The 23,333-nt window shown below is 40.0% G+C and overlaps 1 protein-coding gene across 1 annotated transcript; it reads right to left on the bottom strand.

Moving 5' to 3' along the window:
* Positions 1-14,019: 14,019 nt before the first annotated feature.
* LOC114906533 (small integral membrane protein 12-like) lies at positions 14,020-14,298 on the bottom strand. The gene has a single exon (XM_029241385.1). The coding sequence runs from the start codon at positions 14,296-14,298 to the stop codon at positions 14,020-14,022; it is 279 nt and encodes a 92-aa protein (XP_029097218.1).
* Between the last annotated feature and the right edge of the window lie 9,035 nt (positions 14,299-23,333).

The following is a 23,333-nucleotide window of genomic DNA, read 5'->3' as shown; positions in this document are numbered from 1 at the left end:
AGGAATAACCTGCGCCCTCCCGGATTCACCACACCCCTTTCCCTTTTTCCCCTTCTTCCCCTATAAATTCTGCCCAAACCCTCGCCCGGGCGTGACTTCTCTGGCCCCTTTCTCTCGGAGCACTGAACCTCGCCCGGGAGCGCTCCCTAATAAAGCTCCTTGAAGCTTTCCTGTTTCGCGGTGCCGTTTGTTAAGATCCAATCTTACAATTAATAAACACAGACTGTTGATCTTAGTTGAAATACCAGATCTCAAGGAAAATTTTCAGAAGTGTCTATTTTATAATTTGATACTGATTTTATAAATACATCCCTCTTTTGGGCAGCACTGACACTTTTATTATACTTTCCACTGGAGAAGTTATTTGGATATATGTGTATGCAGAGCAGAAGTGGAGGAGTTTTATAAGCAACCACGCATTTGTTCTGAGAGGTAGCATAAAGGCAACATAAAACAAATTAGAGATAGAAAAAGTTCTACGAAAGAAAGAAAATGTGTTTGTGGTGAAAACCAAAATAACAAAGTTGCTTGCACAGAGAAAGACTATTCCATTCAAAAGGCAGAGAACTCTGACAAGAATCAGATGACCACAGTGTCTATCAAAGCACAAGGTGATGCCCCTCTCCCCCCGCCCCCTCCAGCAAGTGGATACAGAATCCCAACTGGCCTGACTAGATGTGCATATTAATCTATCAGAGACTGATGTCATCAAATGCCTGTATCAAGCCACTATCTCCTCTTGAACTTGATCTTGTATTGATCAAGCAACCTTCAGACAATTTGCCTTCCATCTAAAGAAAGGGGATGTGCTAATCTTATCATTCAGTGCAAATCTCTGTTTCACTGGACAGTTTTTTTTTCCTCATAATATGTTGCTGGGGAGGAAAATTTTTCATTTTACCTTTCCAGGTTCTGTGGAAGGTCAAACAATTAAAATGTTATTAACAGGAAGAAAACAAATGTAATTTCATACACATGGGATTCCCATAAAAATAAGAGACCCAAAAGGCAGCCAGGTGATTGAAGCTTATATAACATCCTTAGCTAATAAGGAAAGGAGTGGGGTCTGGGGATACAAAGAAAAGAAGGCCATTCACAGGAAGGCAGAGGAGGTGTCTGGAAAACAAAGGTTGCCCTGTTATGCAGATAAGTTTCTTAAGTAAAAAGGTATTTCTAATAATTCTCTCCCTGGTATAGGCCCCCTTTCCAATGCAAATTTTGGCAGTTGAGGATGGGGAGGTAAAGGATTTTTCCTGAATGTGCTGGGTTTTCATTGTCTTTAGCTCAAAATAATCTGTAACTGAGCAGGACCCTATGGGGCCTTCCTGGGACAGGCCTTCCACCATATCCTCTGCTTTAGCTCCTCTCTGAAGTACCTAGATAATAGTATTTGATGCACATTTCCTGAGTTGTTTTGCAGATGTGAAAACCCCACCACCAAATGGAAGATGTTAACTACTTGATGACCATGAGTACATAGCCCCAGGCCTCCTGGAGCCTAAGGACTGGTAATGTTAACCCCTGTGAGGCCACCCTGCTGCCTCACCATCAACCAATCAGAGAATTGTGCACAAGCTGATCATACACCCTGCGACCCTCCTTCTCCTGGCCTTTAAAAATGTTTTGCTGAAACGCTTAGGGGAGCTTGAGGCTTTTCAGGGCATGAGCCATCCATCTCCTCGCATGGCCCTGAAATAAACCTTTCTTTGCTCCAAACTCCGACGTTTTAGTTTGTTTGGCCTCACTGTGCATCGGGCACACGAACTTGCATTAACAAATCTCATGCCGATGTGGGATGTGGCATATTTTGGAGTGGAAAAATTCTGTTCCCCTTCATTGCCATCAGAGTCTTGTGAGTTGACCTAGCAAATTTAGTCTCTGTGATTTTAAATATTTCTATAGTGAGTCTAAATATTTATATGTTGTAAAACCAAGGGGCATAGGTAATACTGTAGTTAATTCACCAAGATAAAGATATATCATGAGGCATTTTGGAAACTGGACATCTACCTTTCTTCATGGGCAAAGAAAGTTTTTCAACTGTTTTACTTTCAGGTTTCCAGAATAGATACTTATTCTACTTTTAAGTATGCTTTTGTTTTTCAGATCTATATTATTAATTCATAAGTACACCACCACTATATTTATCACTATGGTTCTATGCCTACAGTTGTGTAAAATCATCCAAATTAATGTTTGACACTATGTTACTTATAGCTGAAAGCTTTAGACTGTTGGCAAACTTCCAAGTTTGAGATTTACTAGTATCTTGAAGGTTCTGGTTACCTGAGATGTTGTCCTTGGTAGGTAGACACAGGACCTAAAGATGGATATAATACCTTTTTTCTTTTTTCTTGATGGATCACAACTAGTTTCTTAAACTTCCTTTGGAGGAAAGAATCAATGTATTTATAAGAGTGAATATATTTTGTCAAGACTCTCGTATTATTTATAATAAAATCTGATGTCCAATTAAGAGCTCGTATAAAACTTTACCTGTAAAATTAAATTATGTTCCCAAGTAATGGAAATTTGTGAATTCTATACTCTGCAACTGTAATATTGTGACTTATAAGAAATATATATTTGGTCATTCAGATGACCAAATTCTATTTCTCATATACATTTGGTCTTCATCCACAGTTCCTGCCTCACAACTCTCAAAATCCTTGGAATTTCCTGAGAAAATAGCAATGGAATATCTTTTGTTATAATATTTGGTCTCTTGCCCTCAGTTCCTAAAATCCCTTCAGAGCCATAAAAGTGAAATAGGTGTGTTATCATTCATAACAAGTCCCTTTCTACCACAACTGGGTTTATGTTAGAAAAATGACTTTTGGAAAGCACCTAAGGATGGATGGAGGCTGGTTGCCAGGGGAACCAACCACAAATAGAGGGGTGGAACTTTCAGTCCCACCCCCTGATTTTTGGGGAGGGGAGAGGGGCAGGAGGTTGAATCAATTACCAATAGCCAATGATTTAATCATTCATGCCTCTATAATGAAGCCTCCACAAAAACCCAAAAGGACTGAGCCCAGAGCTTCCAGTTAGTGAACACGTGGAGATTTGAGGAGAGTGGCACTCAAAGAGAGCATGGAAGCTTCGTGCTCTTTACCTTACCTTGCTATACTCCTCTCTTCACCCTGGCTGTTTCTGAGTTATATCTTTTTATAATAAACCATAATAAATCAGTGATTTAGTGAGTACAAGGTTTCTCTGAGTTCTGTGAGCCACTCTAACAAATTAATCAAACCCAAGGAGGGGGCTGTGGGAACCTCAGCTTTATAGCCAGTCAGAAGTACAGATAACAACCTGGATTTGCAAGTGGTGTCAGAAGTGTGTGTGTGTGTGTGTGTGTGTGTGTATGTGTGTGTGTGTATGCACACAAATGCGCAGGGGGGTGGGCAGTCTGCTGGGACTGAGCACTTAACCTGTGGAATCTGATGCTATCTCTGGGTAAATAGTGTCAGAACTGAGTTGTTTGGTGGTGTGAGGGCACCCCCCACACACATCAGAATTGAGTACTGATCCAAACAGCAATACATCAGAAAAATCTTACATTGTTATTAATAGCTATAAACATGCATTAAAACGTATTGTTCATATGCCTAGATTATCACTAAATCAACTCTATAGCATCACTTTCTAACAGAAGTTTCTGTGATGATGAAAATGTTCACATAAAACATTGTATCACCTAAGGATGCTACCAGCGAACTACTAGGGCTCTTTAATGAATTCGGTACAGTCGCAGGACACAAAATTAATATACAGAAATCTGTTGCATTTCTATCACCAACAACAAAGTATTGTAAGGAAAAATTAAGGAAACAATCCCATTTACCTTCACATCAAAAAGAATAAAATACCTAGGAATAAACCCACCTACAGAGGCAAAAGACCTGTACTCCAAAAAGTATAAGATGCTGATGAAAGAAACCAAAGATGACACAAACAGATGGAAAGATATATGGTGTTCTTGGATTGGAGGGATCAAAACTGTTAAAATCACCATACTATCTAACGCAATCAACAGATTCAATGCAATTCCTATCAAAATACCAATGGCATTTTTCAAAGAACTGGAAGAAATAATTTTAAAATTTATATGGAAACACAAAAGACCCTGAATAACCAAAACAATCTTGAGAAAGAAGAACGCAGCTTGAGGAATCAGGCTCCCTGATGTCAGACTATACTATAAAACTACAGTCATCAAAACAGTATGGTACTGGCACAAAAACAGACACACAGATCAATGGAACAGGACAGAGAGCCCAGGTATAAGCCCACACACATATGGTCACCTTATCTTTGACAAAGGAGGCAAAAATATACAATGGAGAAAAGACAGTCTCTTTGTTAAGTGGTGCTGGGAAAACTAGACAGCTACATGTAAAAGAATGAAATTACAACATTCTTTAACACCATATACAAAACTAAACTCAAAATGGATTAAAGACCTAAATGTAAGACCAAATACTATAAAACTGCTAGAGGAAAACATACGCAGAATTCTCTCTGACATAAATCGCAGCAATAACTTTTTGGATCCATCTCCTAAAGTAAAGGAAATGAAAGCAAAAATAAACAAATGGGACTTAAAAGCTTCTGCACAGGAAAGAAACCATTGTCAAAATGAAAAGACAACCCACAGAATGGGAGGAAATATTTGCAAATAATATGACAGATAAGGGATTAATATCCAAAATATATAAACAGCTCATACAACTCAACATCAAAAAACCAAACAACCTGATTAAAAAATGGGTAGAAAAACTGAATAGACATTTTTCCAAAGAGGAAATGCAGATGGCCAACAGGCACATGAAAAGATACTCAACATCACTAATCATCAGGGAAATGCAAATCAAAACCACAATGAGATATCACCTCACACCTGTCAGAATGGCTATCATCAAAAAGAACACAAATAGCAAATGCTGGTGAGGATGTGGAGAAAAGGGAACCCCTTGTATACTGTTGGTGGGAATATAAACTGGTACAGCCACTGTGGAAAACAGTATGGAGGTTTCTCAAAAAACTAAAAAGAGAACCGTTATATGACCCAGCAATTCCACTCCTGGGCATATATCCGAAAAAAACCAAAAACACTGATTTGAAAAGATACATGCACCACGATGTTCATAGCAGCATTATTTACAATTGCCAAGATATGGAAGCAACCTAAGTGTACATCGACAGATGAATGGATAAAGAAGTGGTATATATACACAATGGAATATTAGTCATAAAAAGAACAAAATTTGGGCTTCTCTGGTGGCACAGTGGTTGAGAGCCCGCCTGCCGATGTCGGGGACATGGGTTCGTGCCCCGGTCCGGGAAGATCCCACATACCGCGGAGCGGCTAGGCCCGTGAGCCATGGCCACTGAGCCTGTGCGTCCGGAGCCTGTGCTCCGCAACGGGAGAGGCCACAGCAGTGAGAGGCCCGTGTACCGCAAAAAAAAGAACAAAATTTTGCCATCTGCAGCACCATGGATGGACTTGGAGGGCATTATGCTAAGTGAAATAAGTCAGACAGAGAAAGACAAGTACTGTGTGATCTCACTTATATGTGGAATCTAAAAAGTACAACAAACTAGTGAATATAACAAAAAACAAGCAGACTCACAGATATAGAGAACAAACTAGTGGTTATCAGTGGGGAGGGGAGGGAGGTGGAAGATAGGGTGGGGGAATGGGAGGCACAAACTCTTGGGTGTAAGATGGGCTACAAGGATGTATTATACAACACGGGGAATATAGCCAATATTTTGTAATAACTGTAAATTGAAAGTAACCTTTAAAATTGTATAAAAAATATAAAACAACAACAAAAATACAGTATCACCAAAATGGTTGCCCTAGCTACTTATCACTATTGAGCACCTGAAATGTGGCTAAGGCAACAGAATAACTGAATTTTAAATTTTACTTATTTTTATTAATTTAAATGTATATTGTTATATGTGGCTAGGGGCTCCAGTATTAGACAGTACAGCTCTATAGTACATATAGGGAGACTAGAATTTTGTCTTATAAATGTACTGATTAATTTGAAGAAAAAAAAGTGAGCAAGTTAGAACATGTGTTTGTAAACAACTGAGTGAAATCCTTACAGATATCAAACTATATGTTTCATTAATTGAAACTGCCTTAAGGTTAAGTACTATAAATGTCTAGTTTTGGTACTCCTTTATTTTGAAAAGATAGCATTCATTACTTCTTATATTACTTTTCAATCATTTGTTATATTAATCATGGGGATCTCTGTCAACTAAAATTATGTTTTAAAACTTAAATTATATTTCCTAATCTTCATGGTGTATAGAATTTTTGTTAGCAATCTAGAAAACGTTGTTGATGATTACCAACTGTATTAAGTGAAAGGGCTTCCCATTACCCAACGTAACATAATATCGAATAATAGCTCCTTCTTCTCTCTCTCTCTCTCTCTATATATATGTATGTTATAATCCTGATGATTTTTTTAAAAAACTATCTTCTACATGCTAAATGTCAATGTGTGTATTTATATATGGTAAATCCTAGCCATTTTTGCAAATGTTTTGATCCCACAGGCTTCTAAATAAAAATGTTATCAAAATAAACAGCAAAAGTGAGGAGATGGTAGGAAATTAGAAAATATATGTTTATTTCCCCTGCTTGTTTTTTCTTCCTAGTTAGATGAGCCAGGTATTAGAGGAGAGAAAAAAAATAGGCTAAACATGAAAGGTCGGACTGAACTGGTATATACTAGATTGAGAGAACTGCGTTGCATAATATTGAAGCTTCCCAGAATATCACCGATTACTTAACTCTGGAATCTACATAGCAACTGCTATAGTGCCAATTACAAAAGTGCAAAGCACGAGATGCAATGCCTAGATAGTACTGTAGTGGCTTCACTCAACCTTGAAATCCATTTTTCCTATTTTTGCAGGAGTACCCAGGAGGAGGGTAGGAAATTGTCAGTAAGAATACTGCATTACCTGTTCCCAGAGGAAAATTTCTGTGATAAATAAAATCCAGCTTCTAAAGGTTTATATAAAAAGTGCATAGCTAAAATTGTCACCCTATAAACCAATTTATGATGCAATTTATGACAGGCTTGAAAAGAATGAGAAGGGAAAGTGGAACAGGTTGCCCATCTAATTGGTACCATTCACTGGAGACTATCTTAGGGCCCGAATAATCCTTCCTAAATCAGAAACAGAGTTCAAATTATACATTTTTTCCCAGTGTTATTGAAAAATAATCGGCACACCTCTCTCTATAAGTTTAAGGAATGACAGTTTGATCTACACATTGTGAAATGATTACCACAATAGGTGCAGCTAACGTTCATTTTCTCACACAGATACAATAAAAAAAAAAAGAAAAAAGAAGAGAAAAAAAGAGAAAAAAATTCCCCTTGTGTTGAGAACTCAAGATTTACTCGCAACAACTTTCCTATATATTGTATAGCAGTGGTAGCTATGGTAATCATATTGTACATTGCATCCCTAGTACTTATTTATCTTACAACTGGAAGTTTGTATCATTTGATCATCTTTCTCCAATTCCCCTTCCCCCCACCGTCCACCTCTAGTAACCACAAGTCTGGTCTTTTTTCTATGAGTTTGTTTGGTTTTTTTTTCAGATTCCACATATTAGTGAGATCATACAATATTTGTCTTTCTCTGTCTGACTTATTTCACTTAGCACAATACCTTAAAGGTCCATCCATGTTGTCACAAACGGTACGATTTTCTCAATTTTTTATGGCTGAATTATATATATCGATATCAATTTCTTGAAGGATTTATGCATCTGTGGACACATCTATAGACACAGGTTTTTGCACACCTTGGCTATTGTTTTGTTTTTTTTTTCTCTTAATTCATTTAACATGTATTAGAAATGACTCTGTGCAAGGCTTGGTCCCTGCCCTCAAGGAACTCACAGTCTAGGGAAACAGACACATGACCATCACAGTGCCTTGTGTAAATGCTGCAGGAGAGCAGACACAGGGTTAGAGAGGCAGAGGGAATGGCAGTCTCTGCTTAGCTACCTAGGCTGTCTTGTGGTGTAATGGAGTTCACCAGGCAGCCAAGGAGGCCCGATGCATAGTGCACCCGGAAGCATCAGGATCTGAACGAGCATAACGTGTTCAGGAAATGGTATCAATACAAAGCAGGTTCTGTCCTGGGGATGACGGGAGGGAGGCTAGGGCAAGATGATGAAAGAATCTGCATGGCACACAAGGGGCTTTGGTGAGAGAAGCCATGGAGGTCTTTAAGGAGTAACCTCACTGAAGATGTGTTTTAGAGAGAAAATGCTGCCAGAAATGGGAAGAATTTTCAGGAAGAGACCAAAAGTTTAGGCAAGAGATTATGAGGGCAGGGAAGTGAGATGGAGAACAGAGGATGAATTCCAGATGAAGAAGAAGTGGGTCACCACAGGTTGGGGGAAGGGGGAGTCAGAACCAAGTTGAGCAACAGGAGAGAGGAGACGGAATCCATGCCAAACACCAGGCCGGGTATTTTACAAACACTCTCCATCTTCACAGGAATCGTCTTCATTGTACAGATGACACTTAAGAGAAGTTAAGTGACTTTTCTGGTCACGCAACTAGATTACAGAGTTAAGCTTCAAACCCAGGTCAACACCTTTAACTGTCATACACATCTAGACAAAGATATATAGTGAGCTGTTTCGGAGCTTGGGGGGAAACTCACGACTACAGATAAGACATCTGGTAGTCCTCAAGGTAGATCAGCAGGTGGTTGAAGCCACAGGTGAGGCTAAAACTGTGCAGCAAGAAAAAAGCCAAGGATGAAACTGGAAGAGCACTCACAGTTAGGAGAACAGGAGGAGCCAGTGGCAGAGGAGACAGCTGGAAAAGGAAACAGAGGTGGTGGTGAAGTCAAGACAGAATTCAGTCAAGAGTGCCAGACACTGCAAAGCATTAGTATGACTGGGAATGGATACCACATTTGCAATCACAAAGGCTTTTAGCCAAACTGGCTTCACCACTTTAGTGGTGGAAGCGGAGAGCAAGCAGCAAGGGCTAAGAGGAACGCAGGGATGGGGCTGAGGGCTTGACAACCTTGGTTGAAAAAAGAAATCAGGGACCTCCCTGGCGGTCCAGTGGTTAAGGCTCCACACTCCCAATGCAGGAGGCACGGGTTTGATCCCTGGTCGGGGAACTAAGATCCTGCATGCCATGCGGCATGGTCAAAAAAGACAAATAAATAAGAAATCACCTTGAAGGTTGCATCTGAACCCATATACGGAGAGTGTCAGGCCACACAGTTATGCAAAATTCTCTAGCTGCACTGGGCAGTTCAGGCCCAGAAGCAAACAGAAATGGACAGTGGACCTGGGGTTGGAAGTGAAGGAAAAGGGGCAGTAGAGAGGGGAATAAGGGTACAAGGGACTTTGGACTCTTCTAGAGAGAAGAACTTCCCTTTCTGGGACACCAGTAAAGATGTTTAAAAATCTCAAAAAGATTTGGAGGACCCATTTGGAATTTTTAAACAAAAAAAACAAAGCCAAGGTTCATCTCTTCATTGTGTAAAAGGGATTTGATAAACAGATAACTAATGTTAACCAATTTAATTATAAAAGAATAGACTGTTTTTAAGTACATCAAGGTACCACTGGAACAGGATGCAAAATGATACACACTAATTACTCCTCTTTACTCTTAAAGCTGATTCCCCAAAGACTTCTACTTAGTAAATACTTTAAGAGACTGCTCAGAAAAAGAATAAAGGAGCATTTAGGTCTATTACATTATTCAGACTGGCTGCCATCCTGATTCGATAAAAGGGAGATTTTACTGGGATAGAACAGCACTTGCATGTTTTTGAAGCTCTAAGCTGGCTTCTCACTCCTTTTACACTACAGCAGGAAGGACATCAGTACCCCTATTCTTCCAAGGCCAGAAGAGGTGAAGGGGCATGTCCCAGGCCACCCGTCTCTTGCCTCCAAGTCCAAGGTTCTCACCTCCACCCATCCGGACGCATGCTACTCTCGGGCGTTCCCCCACACCTTGCTCCGCCCGTCTTGTCTCTGACCCTGAGACGGCACCGATGCGGCTACTACTTAGCAGCACAGGTTGAAGCCTGCACCCCCGTGGCCAGCCTGGTTCTTGGACAAGGCAGCCTTTCCTGTAAAATACTCCTAAGAAGCCCTCAACCACCAGGCCTGAGAGGGTCCCTGTGAGGGTGGGTCCCTGTGATCACCCTCCCAACCACGGCTGCTCTCCCTTCCGGATCCCTAGCTCACTAGGATCACAAGGCTACATGGAACTGTTTTTCCTGCAATAAAACTCCAGCAGCCAACATTTATCGAGCACCTACTTGTTGCCATGGACTCTGCTAAGAACTTTACATATGTTACCTTAACTTTGCGACAACCCAGCAAAAATAGGTACTCTTATCCCTGTTTTACAGATGAGGATAACAGATACCTGAGGCTCAGAAAGGCTATGTGACTTGCCCAAGGTCATTCAGCTAGTGGTTGAGGCAGTACTCATAAGTCTGTCAGGCTCGAGAATCCACTTTATTTTCACTGTACCATACCACCCTGGCTCACCACTCTACAAATGCCTAGTGACCCACACCAGAGTGGAAAAGGAAAAGTGAGGCAAGGCACGAGCCTTTTCATTTTCACTGCCTGGCTCCCAAGCGACTCTGGGGACGCTGATCCCATGGTGTTTCACTCGGCCGACGGCCTCACCAGCCTGGGGCCCTGGGAAGCTGACAGGAGTCAAAGGGCCCCCTAGCAGGATTGTCCTGGCAGCTGCCCAGCTGACTTGAGCTAACACAGCAACAGGCACAGGAAAGGCTCGAGAGAGAGTGGAAAAGCACCAGACCCTGGGCCACTGAGGGCAGAGAAGTGATCCCGGCCATGCTCAGACGGGTTAACGCAGTTCTAAAGCCACTACTATCACCAGGCTGGGAAAAGACCCGGGGCGGGGGCAGGGAGGGGTGGGTAAAAGCCCCAAGCCCCAAGCACATCTACTTAGTACTGTGTTTCAGTGAATCGTGACTGCTGGGCCAACCCAAAAGAGGGTCACGCGCCTCCAAGGTGAATCAGCAAGAGTGGAAGAAAACCAGTCTATGCCTTGTTGGTCCCAGCAAGCCTGGCCCACCTTTGCCCCACCCACAGAAACCCTGCTGCCTGATGACACCTGAGCAGAGGCAAGAAAGCACGCTCTATCTCATAGCCCCACGGTAGCAGCAGAGCTCAGCCAGCCCTGGGAAAGAAAGAGCCAGCTGAGAATAGTAATAGACTTGCTGGAGGCAAAAATTCAGTGAGGGCAAGCCCGAGGAAATAAAATTATTTAAAAGAGGCACAAAGTGAGACTAGAAAAAGGGAGCAACTTGGACTTCCAAAGATAGTGCTTCTTCCATCAGGCACTGGGAGGACGTACATCAGTGGTGGCAGGGTTATTCTAAAATATCTGAAAACCCAAAAATGTCTTAGTCTGTGGGAAAACTTTTTGTGTGTTATTTCTGTAGGTTTTCTGTCCTGTAATGTTTTGCTTAGCCTGATATTAAACTACATATGTGCAGGATGCCCAAAAGTGTTTCGAGGGAAACCAATCCTGGGATCTAATGTTTGCCACAGTTGTTAGATTGCTTAAAAACAAAGCATATCTCTCAGATTTCATAAGAAGGCAAGGGGCAGCTTGACAGGTGGCATATTGGCTGCCACTGGGTCAAATTAACCCTATGGGTATGTTAGCATGCTTAGAATTTTTTAAAAAATAAATTGTCAACATTTAAAAATCAGAAGTTCAATCTGGTATCTCTGGGCAAGCAGCACAAATTGGAAGAAGCTGCACAGCCACTGCCCACTTTAGGCAGGCCTGTGCTTTCTAGTACCTGGCCTGGCCGCTCATTTAAGCCACCTGACTGATCCCTGTAGGCAAGAGAGTCTGCTACTGGTGGTTTCGCCTAGTGAAGGGATCCCAGGCTTGGTCGTCCTCAGGACTGCCACAGGGGGGCAGCACTGGTCTGCCCATGAAGCCTGCGTCAGCCTGAGCCTGTGACCAAGCTAAGCTTATTAGCACATCCTTTCAGAACCAGAAACCTCATCCTCACTTCAGCAGCAGACCCTGCTTCCCCACACTCCCCATTGGATATATGCCCTGAGAAGCAACAGCAGCTCATCTCAACATTCCCAGCAGGGCTCGGCGACTGAGGGGAAGCCACCGACTCGACTTGCCCCTCCTTCTCTAGCTACCACTTTCCACGTCCCCCCACTCCTCCCACTCCACAGCCGGCATCTCTACCTGTTCAGGAATTCTACCTTCACCCACCTGTTAACACCACTGGGCCTCAGATCCTGAGGTAAGAGGCAGGGCAAACAGCCTCCCCCTTTTAAGGCAGCTTCATTCTTCATCAAATACTCATCACTTGCCTTTGCTCACTCAGGTTAAAGGTCCGCTGACTTCGTGAGGCAACAGGTCTGCTCTCTACTCTCACCCCTTCCAACCTCACCGACAACATCCTTAGTGGCAGCATTTAGTATAAGCTCCTACTGCCCTTCAGGAAAGACATTTAGTATTATGCATTGAGGCCCTTAAAACCGTTCATCCCATTTCATCCAAAATGCCATTTACTGTTCCTACCGTTTAGTCCAAAAATGCAGGAAAATCCTTATATAAGATACTCTTTGCAATATTTCTCCTAGTGAACAACCAGAAACAACCCAAATGTCCAGCAATAGGGAAACTGTTAAAAACAAACTATGCTATATTCCCACTTGATGGGCAATTATACAGCTAATGAAAACAATTAGGATTATGAAGGCCATGTGATAAGATAGGAAAGTGATTATGATATGAAACACTATGTAAAAAAAAGAATATAAAATTAAATGTACAGTAATAAATATCTAAAAATACTAGTCCAAGAATTGCTGAAAGATACCAAAATGTTAACATTTTATCTGTACTAAAGCCCTCCGAGTGTGGGTAACCTTTTTTAAACCCCTACCAAATTTAACGTACATATACTACTTTTATAGGGAAAAGTATGTGTACATGTGTGTATGAAGTTGGAAAATTTGATAGCAATTGTTAAGCTCCCTGGTCTACTCTTAATGTAGACTTTGAAAGTATATAAGCCTCATGTTATCATGATAAACAGGCCCTTGGGAACCTGCGCCTCCAGGACTCACCACCTCCAGGACTCACCGCCTCCAGGATCCAGTGCAGCCACGCTAGTAAAACAAAGCTTCCAGGGCCCCAAAGTCCTTAGTTAAAGGCCAATTTTATCCTACCCGGAGATGACTGCTTTGCATAACTCCTAGGAGACCCCAGCACCACCTAGAAGACAGGATTAGATCAAAATGGTTCTCAGACGCCACTTTAATCAAGTTTTGCACTACACAGTAATGGGGTGGGGGTGAAAGACGGTGATTGTTTTCAAGCAAATTCACCTGCCCCAAGGTGAACAGCCTGGGCTCCCAAGAACAGAAAACTGCTTTCCTTCCCAGGGGAATCCCCTTCCTGAGCTGACAGGACAGGATTTCAGGGAGAATGAGCACAAAGGACAAAGCAAGCTAGTTAAGGGAGCCAGGTAGATTTCTGAACTCTTCCCAGTGCAAACTAGAACCAGGCATGTAGGTACCCCTCCTAAAGGCATCACCCCAATCCCAGCCACTCCCACCTGAGGCCAAACTGCCTCCCCACAGGGACTGACGGCCAATGTTCACTTCATCACTCTCCTCCCAGTGGTGCACCTAGCAGCGCAGAAGCCTGAGCAGCTGTGGCCACCATCCAGCAGAGGCAGCCTTCAGGCCAGAACCCTCACGGGCCTTCCTCTTCACTGGCCCCTCAGCTACTAGTGTGTCTGCCTGGCCATAGCAGAGCAGCCAGTATGTGTGTGGCTGTGTGGGGCGGGAGGGGCCAGAAGAAGCGATAAAGCAAATCAGATGTGGGTTCTGGTTGCTGGGTCGACATGGTGGCAGGACCAGTCTTGGCCCCCAGAAGGACCCATAGGGCCCTGTGTCCTCCATTAATTCTTCTCCGGGCGGTTCCTGTTCAGGACAGCTTTAGGGGCAAATTCCAGCTTGTCCTTAAGGCTCACGACCTGGGTGTGGTCCTTGCCTAGCAGCTCATCCAGCTTGCGGTCCTCCCGGCGCTCCGAGATGCTCTTCTCCTCCTCCACAGGCTGGGGATCCTTCCCCCGGATGAACCATTCCAGGTGGTAGCCCAGAGCCCCAACCACGAAGGCCACGGGAAAGGTGACATAAGGAGCATAGGTACTCACCACAGTCCAAAGCACAGGCCACATGACATCTGCGCCGCAGCTCACACCCTGCTGTCTGGCCCCCACCCTCCGCCTGTGCTCTCACTTCCGTAGCACCGAAGGCCGCCAGTCCCAGCGGCCCTCAGGGCCTCGCCCCAGACCCCGCCCACTGGCGCCCGCGATCTTGGATATTGTAAATAATGCTGCTGTGAACATGGAGGTACAGATATCTTTTCCAGTTAGTGTTTTTGTTTCTTTTGGATATACTCCCAGAGGTGGAATTGCGGGATCGTATGATTGACAGTGCTCTTTTTAACTTACATTTTTCTCTCTCAAAATGAATTAGTGTTTTGGAAATATCAGCTAACACGGTGAGGGATTATCACTTTTTTATTCTTCAGTTCATTCAACAAGTATTTCCTGATCACAAACTAAGAGCCGAGCATTGTGCTAGATGGTCTGGAACGTCAAAAAAAAAAAAAAAAAAAAAGCGAAACAGATACCTTACCTTCATGGAAGTTAAGGTTTAGTTGGAGAGAAATTCAATAAGGAAATAAATACAAAATAAATACAGAATCATAAATTGCAATAAGTGTTTTGAAAGAATATACAATGGAAGAGGATATCAGAAAAAAATGGTTATATTTGGGGGCTAAGAAAAATGCCAATTTGAGAAAGTGACAACAGGTTGAGATCAGAAAGATGAGAAGGAGTTAATCTGGGGAAGAGTGAAACATATGGAACCTTCCAGAAAGAAAAAAAAGCAATTTGATAATAAGAGCAATTCAGAGGTATTATCCAAATATTTTGCATTACAGGGCATTAGTTTAGAACTGTTTTAAATATTGGAAATCAGTAGTTTTTTCAAGAATCTGTCAACATTTTTTTATTATTAAACCATCATATTAATTATTTAAGTATTCTTTATAAAATCAAGAATCAGGCCTTTTTTATTGTAATGAATTGATTGCATCATTTGCTCAATTTTGAGTTAGCATTTAATATTGAAATCTTCTTTTTTAATATTTATTTTTATTTATTTATTATTTTAGTCTGTGTTGGGTCTTCGTTGCTGCACGCGGGCTTTCTCTAGTTGCCGCGAGCAGGGGCTACTCTTCATTGCAGTGCGCGGGCTTCTCTTTGCAGTGGCTTCTCGTTGCGGAGCATGGGCTCTAGAGCAGGCGGGCTTCAGTAGATGCAGCAAGTGGGCGCAGTAGTTGTGGCTCATGGGCTCTAGAGCGCAGGCTCAGTAGTTGTGGCGCATGGGCTTAGTTGCTCCGCAGCATGTGGGTCTTCCCAGACCAGGCCTCAAACCTATGTCTCCTGCATTGGCAGGTGGATTCTTAACCACTGCGCCACCACGGAAGCCCTTGAAATCTTCTCTTCTAATTATTTCCTTGTCATTAGATTAGTAGAATGTCTTCCTAGCTACTCATTCAAAAAATTTTACAGACTTTTATAGTGTTAAGTGACCACTTATTTAAACTGATTTACAGTAGAGAGTCCATCTGTTAGAAATTTTTAAATTCTATCAGATTATCTAGAAAAAAAGAAAATAGGCATTCCAGGCTGGAACCAAGTTGTTCTTTGTAGAGAACACTTTTGTTTTTTTCAAAGAGTTTTTCCTTAGCTAAAATTTTCTTAAAATTATTTCTTTCTAGTATCAGGAAACTAAAGCCAAGTCTACTTTTGATGTAGGGTGGAGGAGGTGGCATTTGGCCTTGCACAGCACTTTGTTAACCAGTTTTCTTCGAGCGGCATTTTCTTTTGTTCTGAGGTGGCAGATTTGTAGCAGAGTGGCATCCAGAAATCATTGTAATTGCAGCAGTATTTCATGCAATTGCTGAAGAGTACTCTCTGTTCAAGGATTTCAAAACACTTTTCTAATGGTAAATTACCTTCACAGTATTCTTTTTTGTAAACTGCAAAAAAACTGAAGCACAGAGAGCCATAGTTTATCAAGGTCTAGTGCTGATTTTCTTAGGCAACATATTTGTTAGGCATCTTCTGAATGCTGAACCCTTTGCTGGATGCAGTGAAGAGTTTCAAGGGAAATAAAAGATAAGTTTCCTGAAGTCAGTTGTTTGGCTTAATGAGAGAGATACAAGAACCAAAGAAAATTATGCATATGTAGAAAACATTTATAGAGCCAATTACAGATGTTCCCATTAAGTGCTTAAGTGTTTAGACTGGTGAAAAGGCTGGATAAAGAGGTTTCATTGTATAATTAGGATCATTGGCCTTGAGAAAGTTTTTAATGAGTGAGGCAGATGATTTGACACTGCAAAATGGGGATGACATTCTAGGCAAATTAAGTGGCATATTCAGTGATATAGAGGCCAAAGAGAGGACAGTTTATATGGGGGTTGGCTTGCAGTACTGCCAAATACAGTAAGAGCTGGATGGTCCCAAATCAAGTAGAATAAGAGGCCCTTTGGTTAAGGGAAGAGTTTCTGGCAACAGGAACACCTGGAGTAATTTTAAGTGAAAAGCTCAAAATGATATGAAGGTAAAGTCCTCACTACATTATATGTCAAAAATTGGACAATAGAAGGGGAAGGAGAAATACAGAGGAAGGGCCATCAGCAAGAATTCTCTGGAGACACTTTATGCATTGGGTAGCAATGGGAATGGAGAATCAAATCTTTAGAGAAAAATCTTAGAATCATAGTCATTAAAGAAATCTTGGAGATCATTCAATTCACTCTTTATCAAATTCTAACTGGAAATGAAATACAGGTTTAGGTACTGTTGTATTAATTCCGAGATACTTCTAAGAAACAGATGGAAGCAGAAACATATAAAGAAGATGTGGCACATATATACAATGGAATATTACTCAGCCATAAAAAGAAACGAAACTGAGCTATTTGTAATGAGGTGGATGGACCTAGAGTCTGTCATACAGAGTGAAGTGAGTCAGAAAGAGACAAATACTGTATGCTAACACATATATATGGAATTTAAGAAAAAGAAATGTCATGAAGAACCTAGGGGTAAGACAGGAATAAAGACACAGACCTACTAGAGAATGGACTTGAGGACATGGGGAGGGGGAAGGGTAAGCTGTGACAAAGCGAGAGAGTGGCATGGACATATATACACTACCAAACGTAAAATAGATAGCTAGTGGGAAGCAGCCGCATAGCACAGGGAGATGAGCTCGGTGCTTTGTGACCACCTAGAGGGGTGGGATAGGGAGGGTGGCAGGGAGGGAGACGCAAGAGATATGGGAACATATGTATATGTATAACTGATTCACTTTGTTATAAAGCAGAAACTAACACACCATTGTAAAGCAATTATACTCCAATAAAGATGTAAAAAAAAATTTTTTTAAATGTTACTGTGTAGGTTCAACTGATTATATTTTAATAGAACTAGAAATTTTACTATGACATAATTCCCTCTGTCTCTGTTCAGCTCACCAAGTCCCTCTCTCTTGTCTCATTATATACTCATGGATCACCTGACTGACATTAAAAGCATTGGTCTGAAGCAAAAATCCTTAGAATTCAAACAAAAAAACAAGAATCCCCATGACAAACTATTTTTATACTTGTCATTACTACAGTTTGATCTTATGTACAAATTATTCACACATTTACTAACTCAAACAATTCTCATACATACCCTATCATAGTACATTCATGGCGTATTAACAATAGCCTTGGGTAGTAGATTAAGTAAAACAGAACTACAGGCTATGGATTTTCTTAAAAAACTTCCTTGGCAACAAAAATATTTTATGTTTAACAACTCTAGAAATAAATATTATTATCAGCAGTATTGGTGTATGCTATTATCAATTAACGATAATAATTCCTATACTTTTTTCATAAAATATATGCAGTTGAGAACTAGTGCTTTATATAAAGTTGTCTAAGTTTTACTTTCCTGTATCAAACTTTTGATGGGGGCTGAATAGCAGAGAATTTGAGATTGTACTTCTTGATGGGAGCTTCTATTGAAGAATTTTATGCCAGGTGTAGGGTTGACATTCTATTATGAAAATTGAGTTCCCCAGATAACGTTACTACCTGCATGAAAAACTCCCTTACTTCTGCATAGGAGCGGGCCATATAAACTCAAAGGTAGAGAAGTTACCAAGCTTAATGTATCCACATGTATCAGATTGTGAGATGAGTTGACCAAGGTCATTTTATTAATATTGGTAACATCATACATCTGTCAAAGGAGTTCTGATGTCAGGATCAGACTGTCTTCTTTACCATCACAGCAACGAAGCGACAGCTATGTTACGAGAGGTAATTTCTACTATCACATTCTTTGTTAGAGTATTTACCCAACAGTCAGAATGAAAAGTACACAAAGTCTTCAGCATTGGAAAAGCTATGATAAAGTTTCCTAATTAAAATATCTGTGCGAACAATTTATTAACTAAAATATGCATTTTATTCTGTTTGCACACATATGCTTCTCACCTCGAATCAAGGAGATATTTAAAGATAAAATGGTAAACTCTTGGGATTACTATCAGAATTAAAATATACATAATTTTGAAGAGGACATTTTCATGAAAAATATCTCTAGGTATTAACATAATTCATGTAGATGCATTTATTATGCTTCATGTATGTATATAAACATTGTAAGAGCACTAGTATAAACCAACAATTGGGCATGATGGTGTATAAGGCACAGCTTGAAGAAAAGTAGGGGCCTCTTTTTTTATCCTTTGTGCCTTCTAGAACAGTATTACCCAATAAAAATATAATTTAATATGTAATTTTAAATTTTCTAGTAGCTACAATTAAAAAGTAAAAATTAACAAGTGAAATTAATTTCAAAAAACACTTTACCCCAACATAACCAAAATATTATAATTTCAATATAACACTGCTATAATTTCACTATAATATTAATATATATTAATAATATAATCCAATATGATGTTGATTACGTTAAAATTATTCAGCAGATGGTTTACATTCCTATTTCATACTAAGTCTTTGAAATTCAGTGTGTATTTGGACTTGATACATCTCAATTTTGTCATGTTTCAAATGCTAAGAATTAAAAGATAAACTGAAGCATATTAAAAATTTTATTTGAGCAAAAATCAGTCCAAATTGGGCAGCAGCTAGTACAGCAGAAAGGAGCTCAGAGGAGCTATACAAAATGAAAAACTTTTATAGACAGAAGGGAGCAAAAATAGGGAAGCTACACTAGGAAAAAAAGCAGGTCAGTTATTGCAAGGTTACTTTCCTTTAGGGGATGGCAGGTGTCTATGAGGCAGATTACCTAACTAGTGCTGATCAGGCTATTCCTGATTGACTGGTTTAAGATTCCATTTCTGGGAAAGCTGAAATTGTAATTACGTTGTCTGGGTTTGGTTATATGGGGCTTAGCATAAGTGACTCCATTTTGGGCCTGTTGTCTCAATTTTAACAGAGCATATGGCTACAGTATTGGATAGCACATCCTCAGAATTTATGATCTTTACCAACAATTTAAAAAAGGTAAAACAATCCCTGAATGTGTGTGTTTGTTTATTTTTTGAGGAGTCACAGTTTATTGGCTCTACTTTCTCTACCAACGTCCACATGCAAAAAATCAAAGTGATTTTTCTACTGTTCCAACTTGAACATGTAACTACCTTTTTTGAGGGCTATACAAGTTTCTGGGTAACAATTTGGAGTGGGAACAATGGTTCTTTGAGAGCTTAGTACTAACACCAGTAAATATAATTCCTTTCAGTCATCTGGAGGGATAATAACAAAAATTAATATTCTGTAAAGATCTGTACAGCTTAATATCCCTTAAAGGTAGGTATTGTGTTCAAATGAGGAAACTGTGGTTCACATATACTGTGCAACTACTGTTACCGAGGCTTTCTGACTGTGATTGCTATGCTTTGAGTTCTATGTTGTTTTTATTAGAGGGAGAAAAAAATAGTGTAAAAAACACACTTGCTTCATTTATTTGTTTGTCAAATGTTTATAGAGTACCAAATTGGCTATTTTAGGGATAACATGAATTTATCTGAACATACAATAGAATTTTTAAGGAAAACAAATGTTTAGAAAGAGAGAAAAAACTTCATGGAACTATAAGTGATATAATATTGGGATATTAATTTTTTAAAGCGAAGTAGTTTGAAAATTTACTTTTCTTTGGATCCTATGCCGTAATTTTTAAACTTGTAATTTTTAATTAGAAATGACTTCTTCAGTGACCTCTAAAGTCATTGTTAAATGCAGTGTTAATATGGCTTCATATAGCTTTGTTTAATTTTATAAAAATAATAGACACAATATTTTTAGTGCAAAAATGATTAAGTTCTTTTTTAGGAAAAGTATCCCCTCTCAAGAGGCTTAATTAGTTGAAGTGAATATTAAGCAAGCAGAAATTTTCAGAAGAAGCGTCTCCTTTTAAAAACAAGATTATTATGGAATATGGTTTATTCAGCCTTTCAGTGTCCTCCTTGATTGGAATTTTCATAGCAGAATGAATAGAGAAATCAGTTATACCTTTACTTTGTCTCTTTAACTTGCTTTTAAAATAGTCATTATTCTAAGCCTTTACCTGTTTCCTCAAAATTATTCCCACTATTCCCATCTCGGCAAGAGATACAGCTATGCAATGAAATTCACCAGCCTGGTCTTATATCCAGGAGGTTCACACTTATGCTGCCATGATTATTGTTTATTGGTGATATCTGTTCTGATTGGTAGCACCCATGGACCAATCATTAAATATTTTGAATTGGACCCTTCTCCTGACCATCTACATCCAATCAAATCAGTCTTGCCTCCTTGCAACTCATCTTCCATGTAGCATTCATTATACTGCTTCAAAATAATCCATCTAATGATGAGGGTCTCCTCCTTAAGACACTGCAATGACTTTGCATTGTTCTTGGGATAAACATCAAACTCTTTAATATATCCTAAAAGCCCCTGCCCATCTCACCAACATAATATCTTGTGATCATTCCCCCTTGTCTCCAACTCTAGCCACAGCACCTTTATGGAGCTTTTCCTAGAAATGAATGTTCTTCTTAACTCTGCTCTAATTTTCCCTGCTCCCTACTACTTTTTTTTTTTGCGGTACGCGGGCCTCTCACTGTTGCGGCCTCTCCCGTTGCGGAGCACAGGTTCCGGACACGCAGGCTCAGCGGCCATGGCTCACGGGCCCAGCCGCTCCGCGGCATGTGGGATCCTCCCGGACCGGGGCACGAACCCGCGTCCCCTGCATTGGCAGGCGGACTCTCAACCACTGTGCCACCAGGGAAGCCCTCCCTACTACTTTTTTGTGTACTATTCATCCTTTAGAGGTCCGTTCCTCAAAGAGGCCGTTCTTAACTCTCCAGCTTATTCAGCATCCCCTGTTGAATGCCCTCATACCAGCCTGCACTTTTCCTTTGTAATTTATCACTGCTCTAGTTAAATAATTCCAATTATAATTAAACTAATCATTATATTTAATGTTTCCCTTGCTAGTATGTAAGTGCCACTAACACAGGGTCATTACTGTCCAGTTGATTTGCTCTATTCTGAGTGTCTATCACAACACCTTGCACAGAGCAGAATTCAATAAATATTTACTGACTAAACAAATGAATAAATATGATAATATATTTAAAATAACACAATTATAATTTATATGTCCACATAACCATGGTTATGTAACAATATTTATCATCATGCATGAAAGAGCAATTACATGTAATTAGCAAAGTGATAAAATGGCAGAAAATAAATGTGAAATACCAAAAGCAGTTTTGCCACAGATGAAAATTCCAATCTGCTCTTCTAACAGCTTAGAATTCTTTGTTAAAACTTTTAAACAATGTGGAGTAGCAGGAAGATCCCTGGCCTGGGAATATAGGAACCTGGGTTTTAATCTGGCTGTGGTACAAAAAACTTGCATGATGAAGAAGTCACATTCACTTCTATTAAAATGAACTCAACTTAAAAAAAAAAAATCCTAGCACAGGATTTCCTTAACTGTGTTCCCTGGAACTGTAGCTGGGTAATTTAATTCAATATGTGTCTAGAGTCTGCTACCTCTCAAATGTTTCTGGTCTTTAAGAAAATAATAACAAAAATTATACTATTTTAATTGCTGCAAATACCTTACATCTATTTAAAAATGTATAAGGTATTAAAATTTCTACTGAAAAGGTTTATAGCTTGCAAAGTTTGATACATGTCTGTTCATATTTTAAAACAGTATCCCAATCTTTTCTGATTACTTGAATTTTTTTCAATTTTCTAAATTTCAACATCTTTGGAATGTCCTTGTTTTAAAATCTGCCCTTCTATGCCACAAGATTGAATATACATGGTATAGTCCTTTAATTAAGGATTATGAGAAATGGAGGCAATTTCTTTGAACAAGCAGAAATTCTTTCACACAGAATGTTAAGTCATTATGCTGGTTAATTTACTCTTCAAGTACATGTAAGAGAAAAACGCTTTATAAAGGAATGTTCACGACGAGGAGCCGGAAATTTCCCCCTCTGCCCCCCTTGAGTTCTCATAGCTGGACTGATAATAAAATTGATACAAGACAGATTAACAGGAGAAAAAGAAATAAATTTTAATTCAAACTCATGGAGGTCTCATAGAAATAGGACCTAAGAAGTGGCCAAAGTAGACAGCTTTTATACTTATCAAACAAAGAAACAAAAAATTTATGAGGAATTGACAGGACAAACAAACTTAGGTTTTGGGTGTTCAATTAGTGAAGAATCTAAACAGAGTGTGAGCTTGGGGTAGTCAATTAAAGAAGTAGCAAGGTTTGTTTATACAGGCTTCTCTGCCTGAATTCCCCATCTCTGGCAATAAGGGTGTCCTTCTACCTCCAGATGCAGGGAGTGCACCTTTCACATGGGAGATTTATTTCCTGCTTTCAGGGAGACAAAGGAGAATCAGCGTGCCCCTTCTGCACTGGTTGTTTCTTAAGTAACTTTAATTCAAAATTATCAATATGTCATTGCAGCATATTTTGGGGCAGCCCACCCTGAGCCCCAACATACTCTATCATTGAACCTAAAAGAGTCCATATGAAGATGAAATACACTTTCTGAAGTCACCACATACAGTCATTAT

This window comes from Monodon monoceros, unplaced genomic scaffold (genome assembly GCF_005190385.1).
Source record: "Monodon monoceros isolate NGI ecotype Baffin Bay Population unplaced genomic scaffold, NGI_Narwhal_1 Super_Scaffold_22, whole genome shotgun sequence".
Lineage (NCBI taxonomy): Eukaryota > Metazoa > Chordata > Mammalia > Artiodactyla > Monodontidae > Monodon > Monodon monoceros.
The sequence above is the reverse complement of the archived record's forward strand: the minus strand, read 5'-3'. Positions and strand labels throughout refer to the sequence as shown.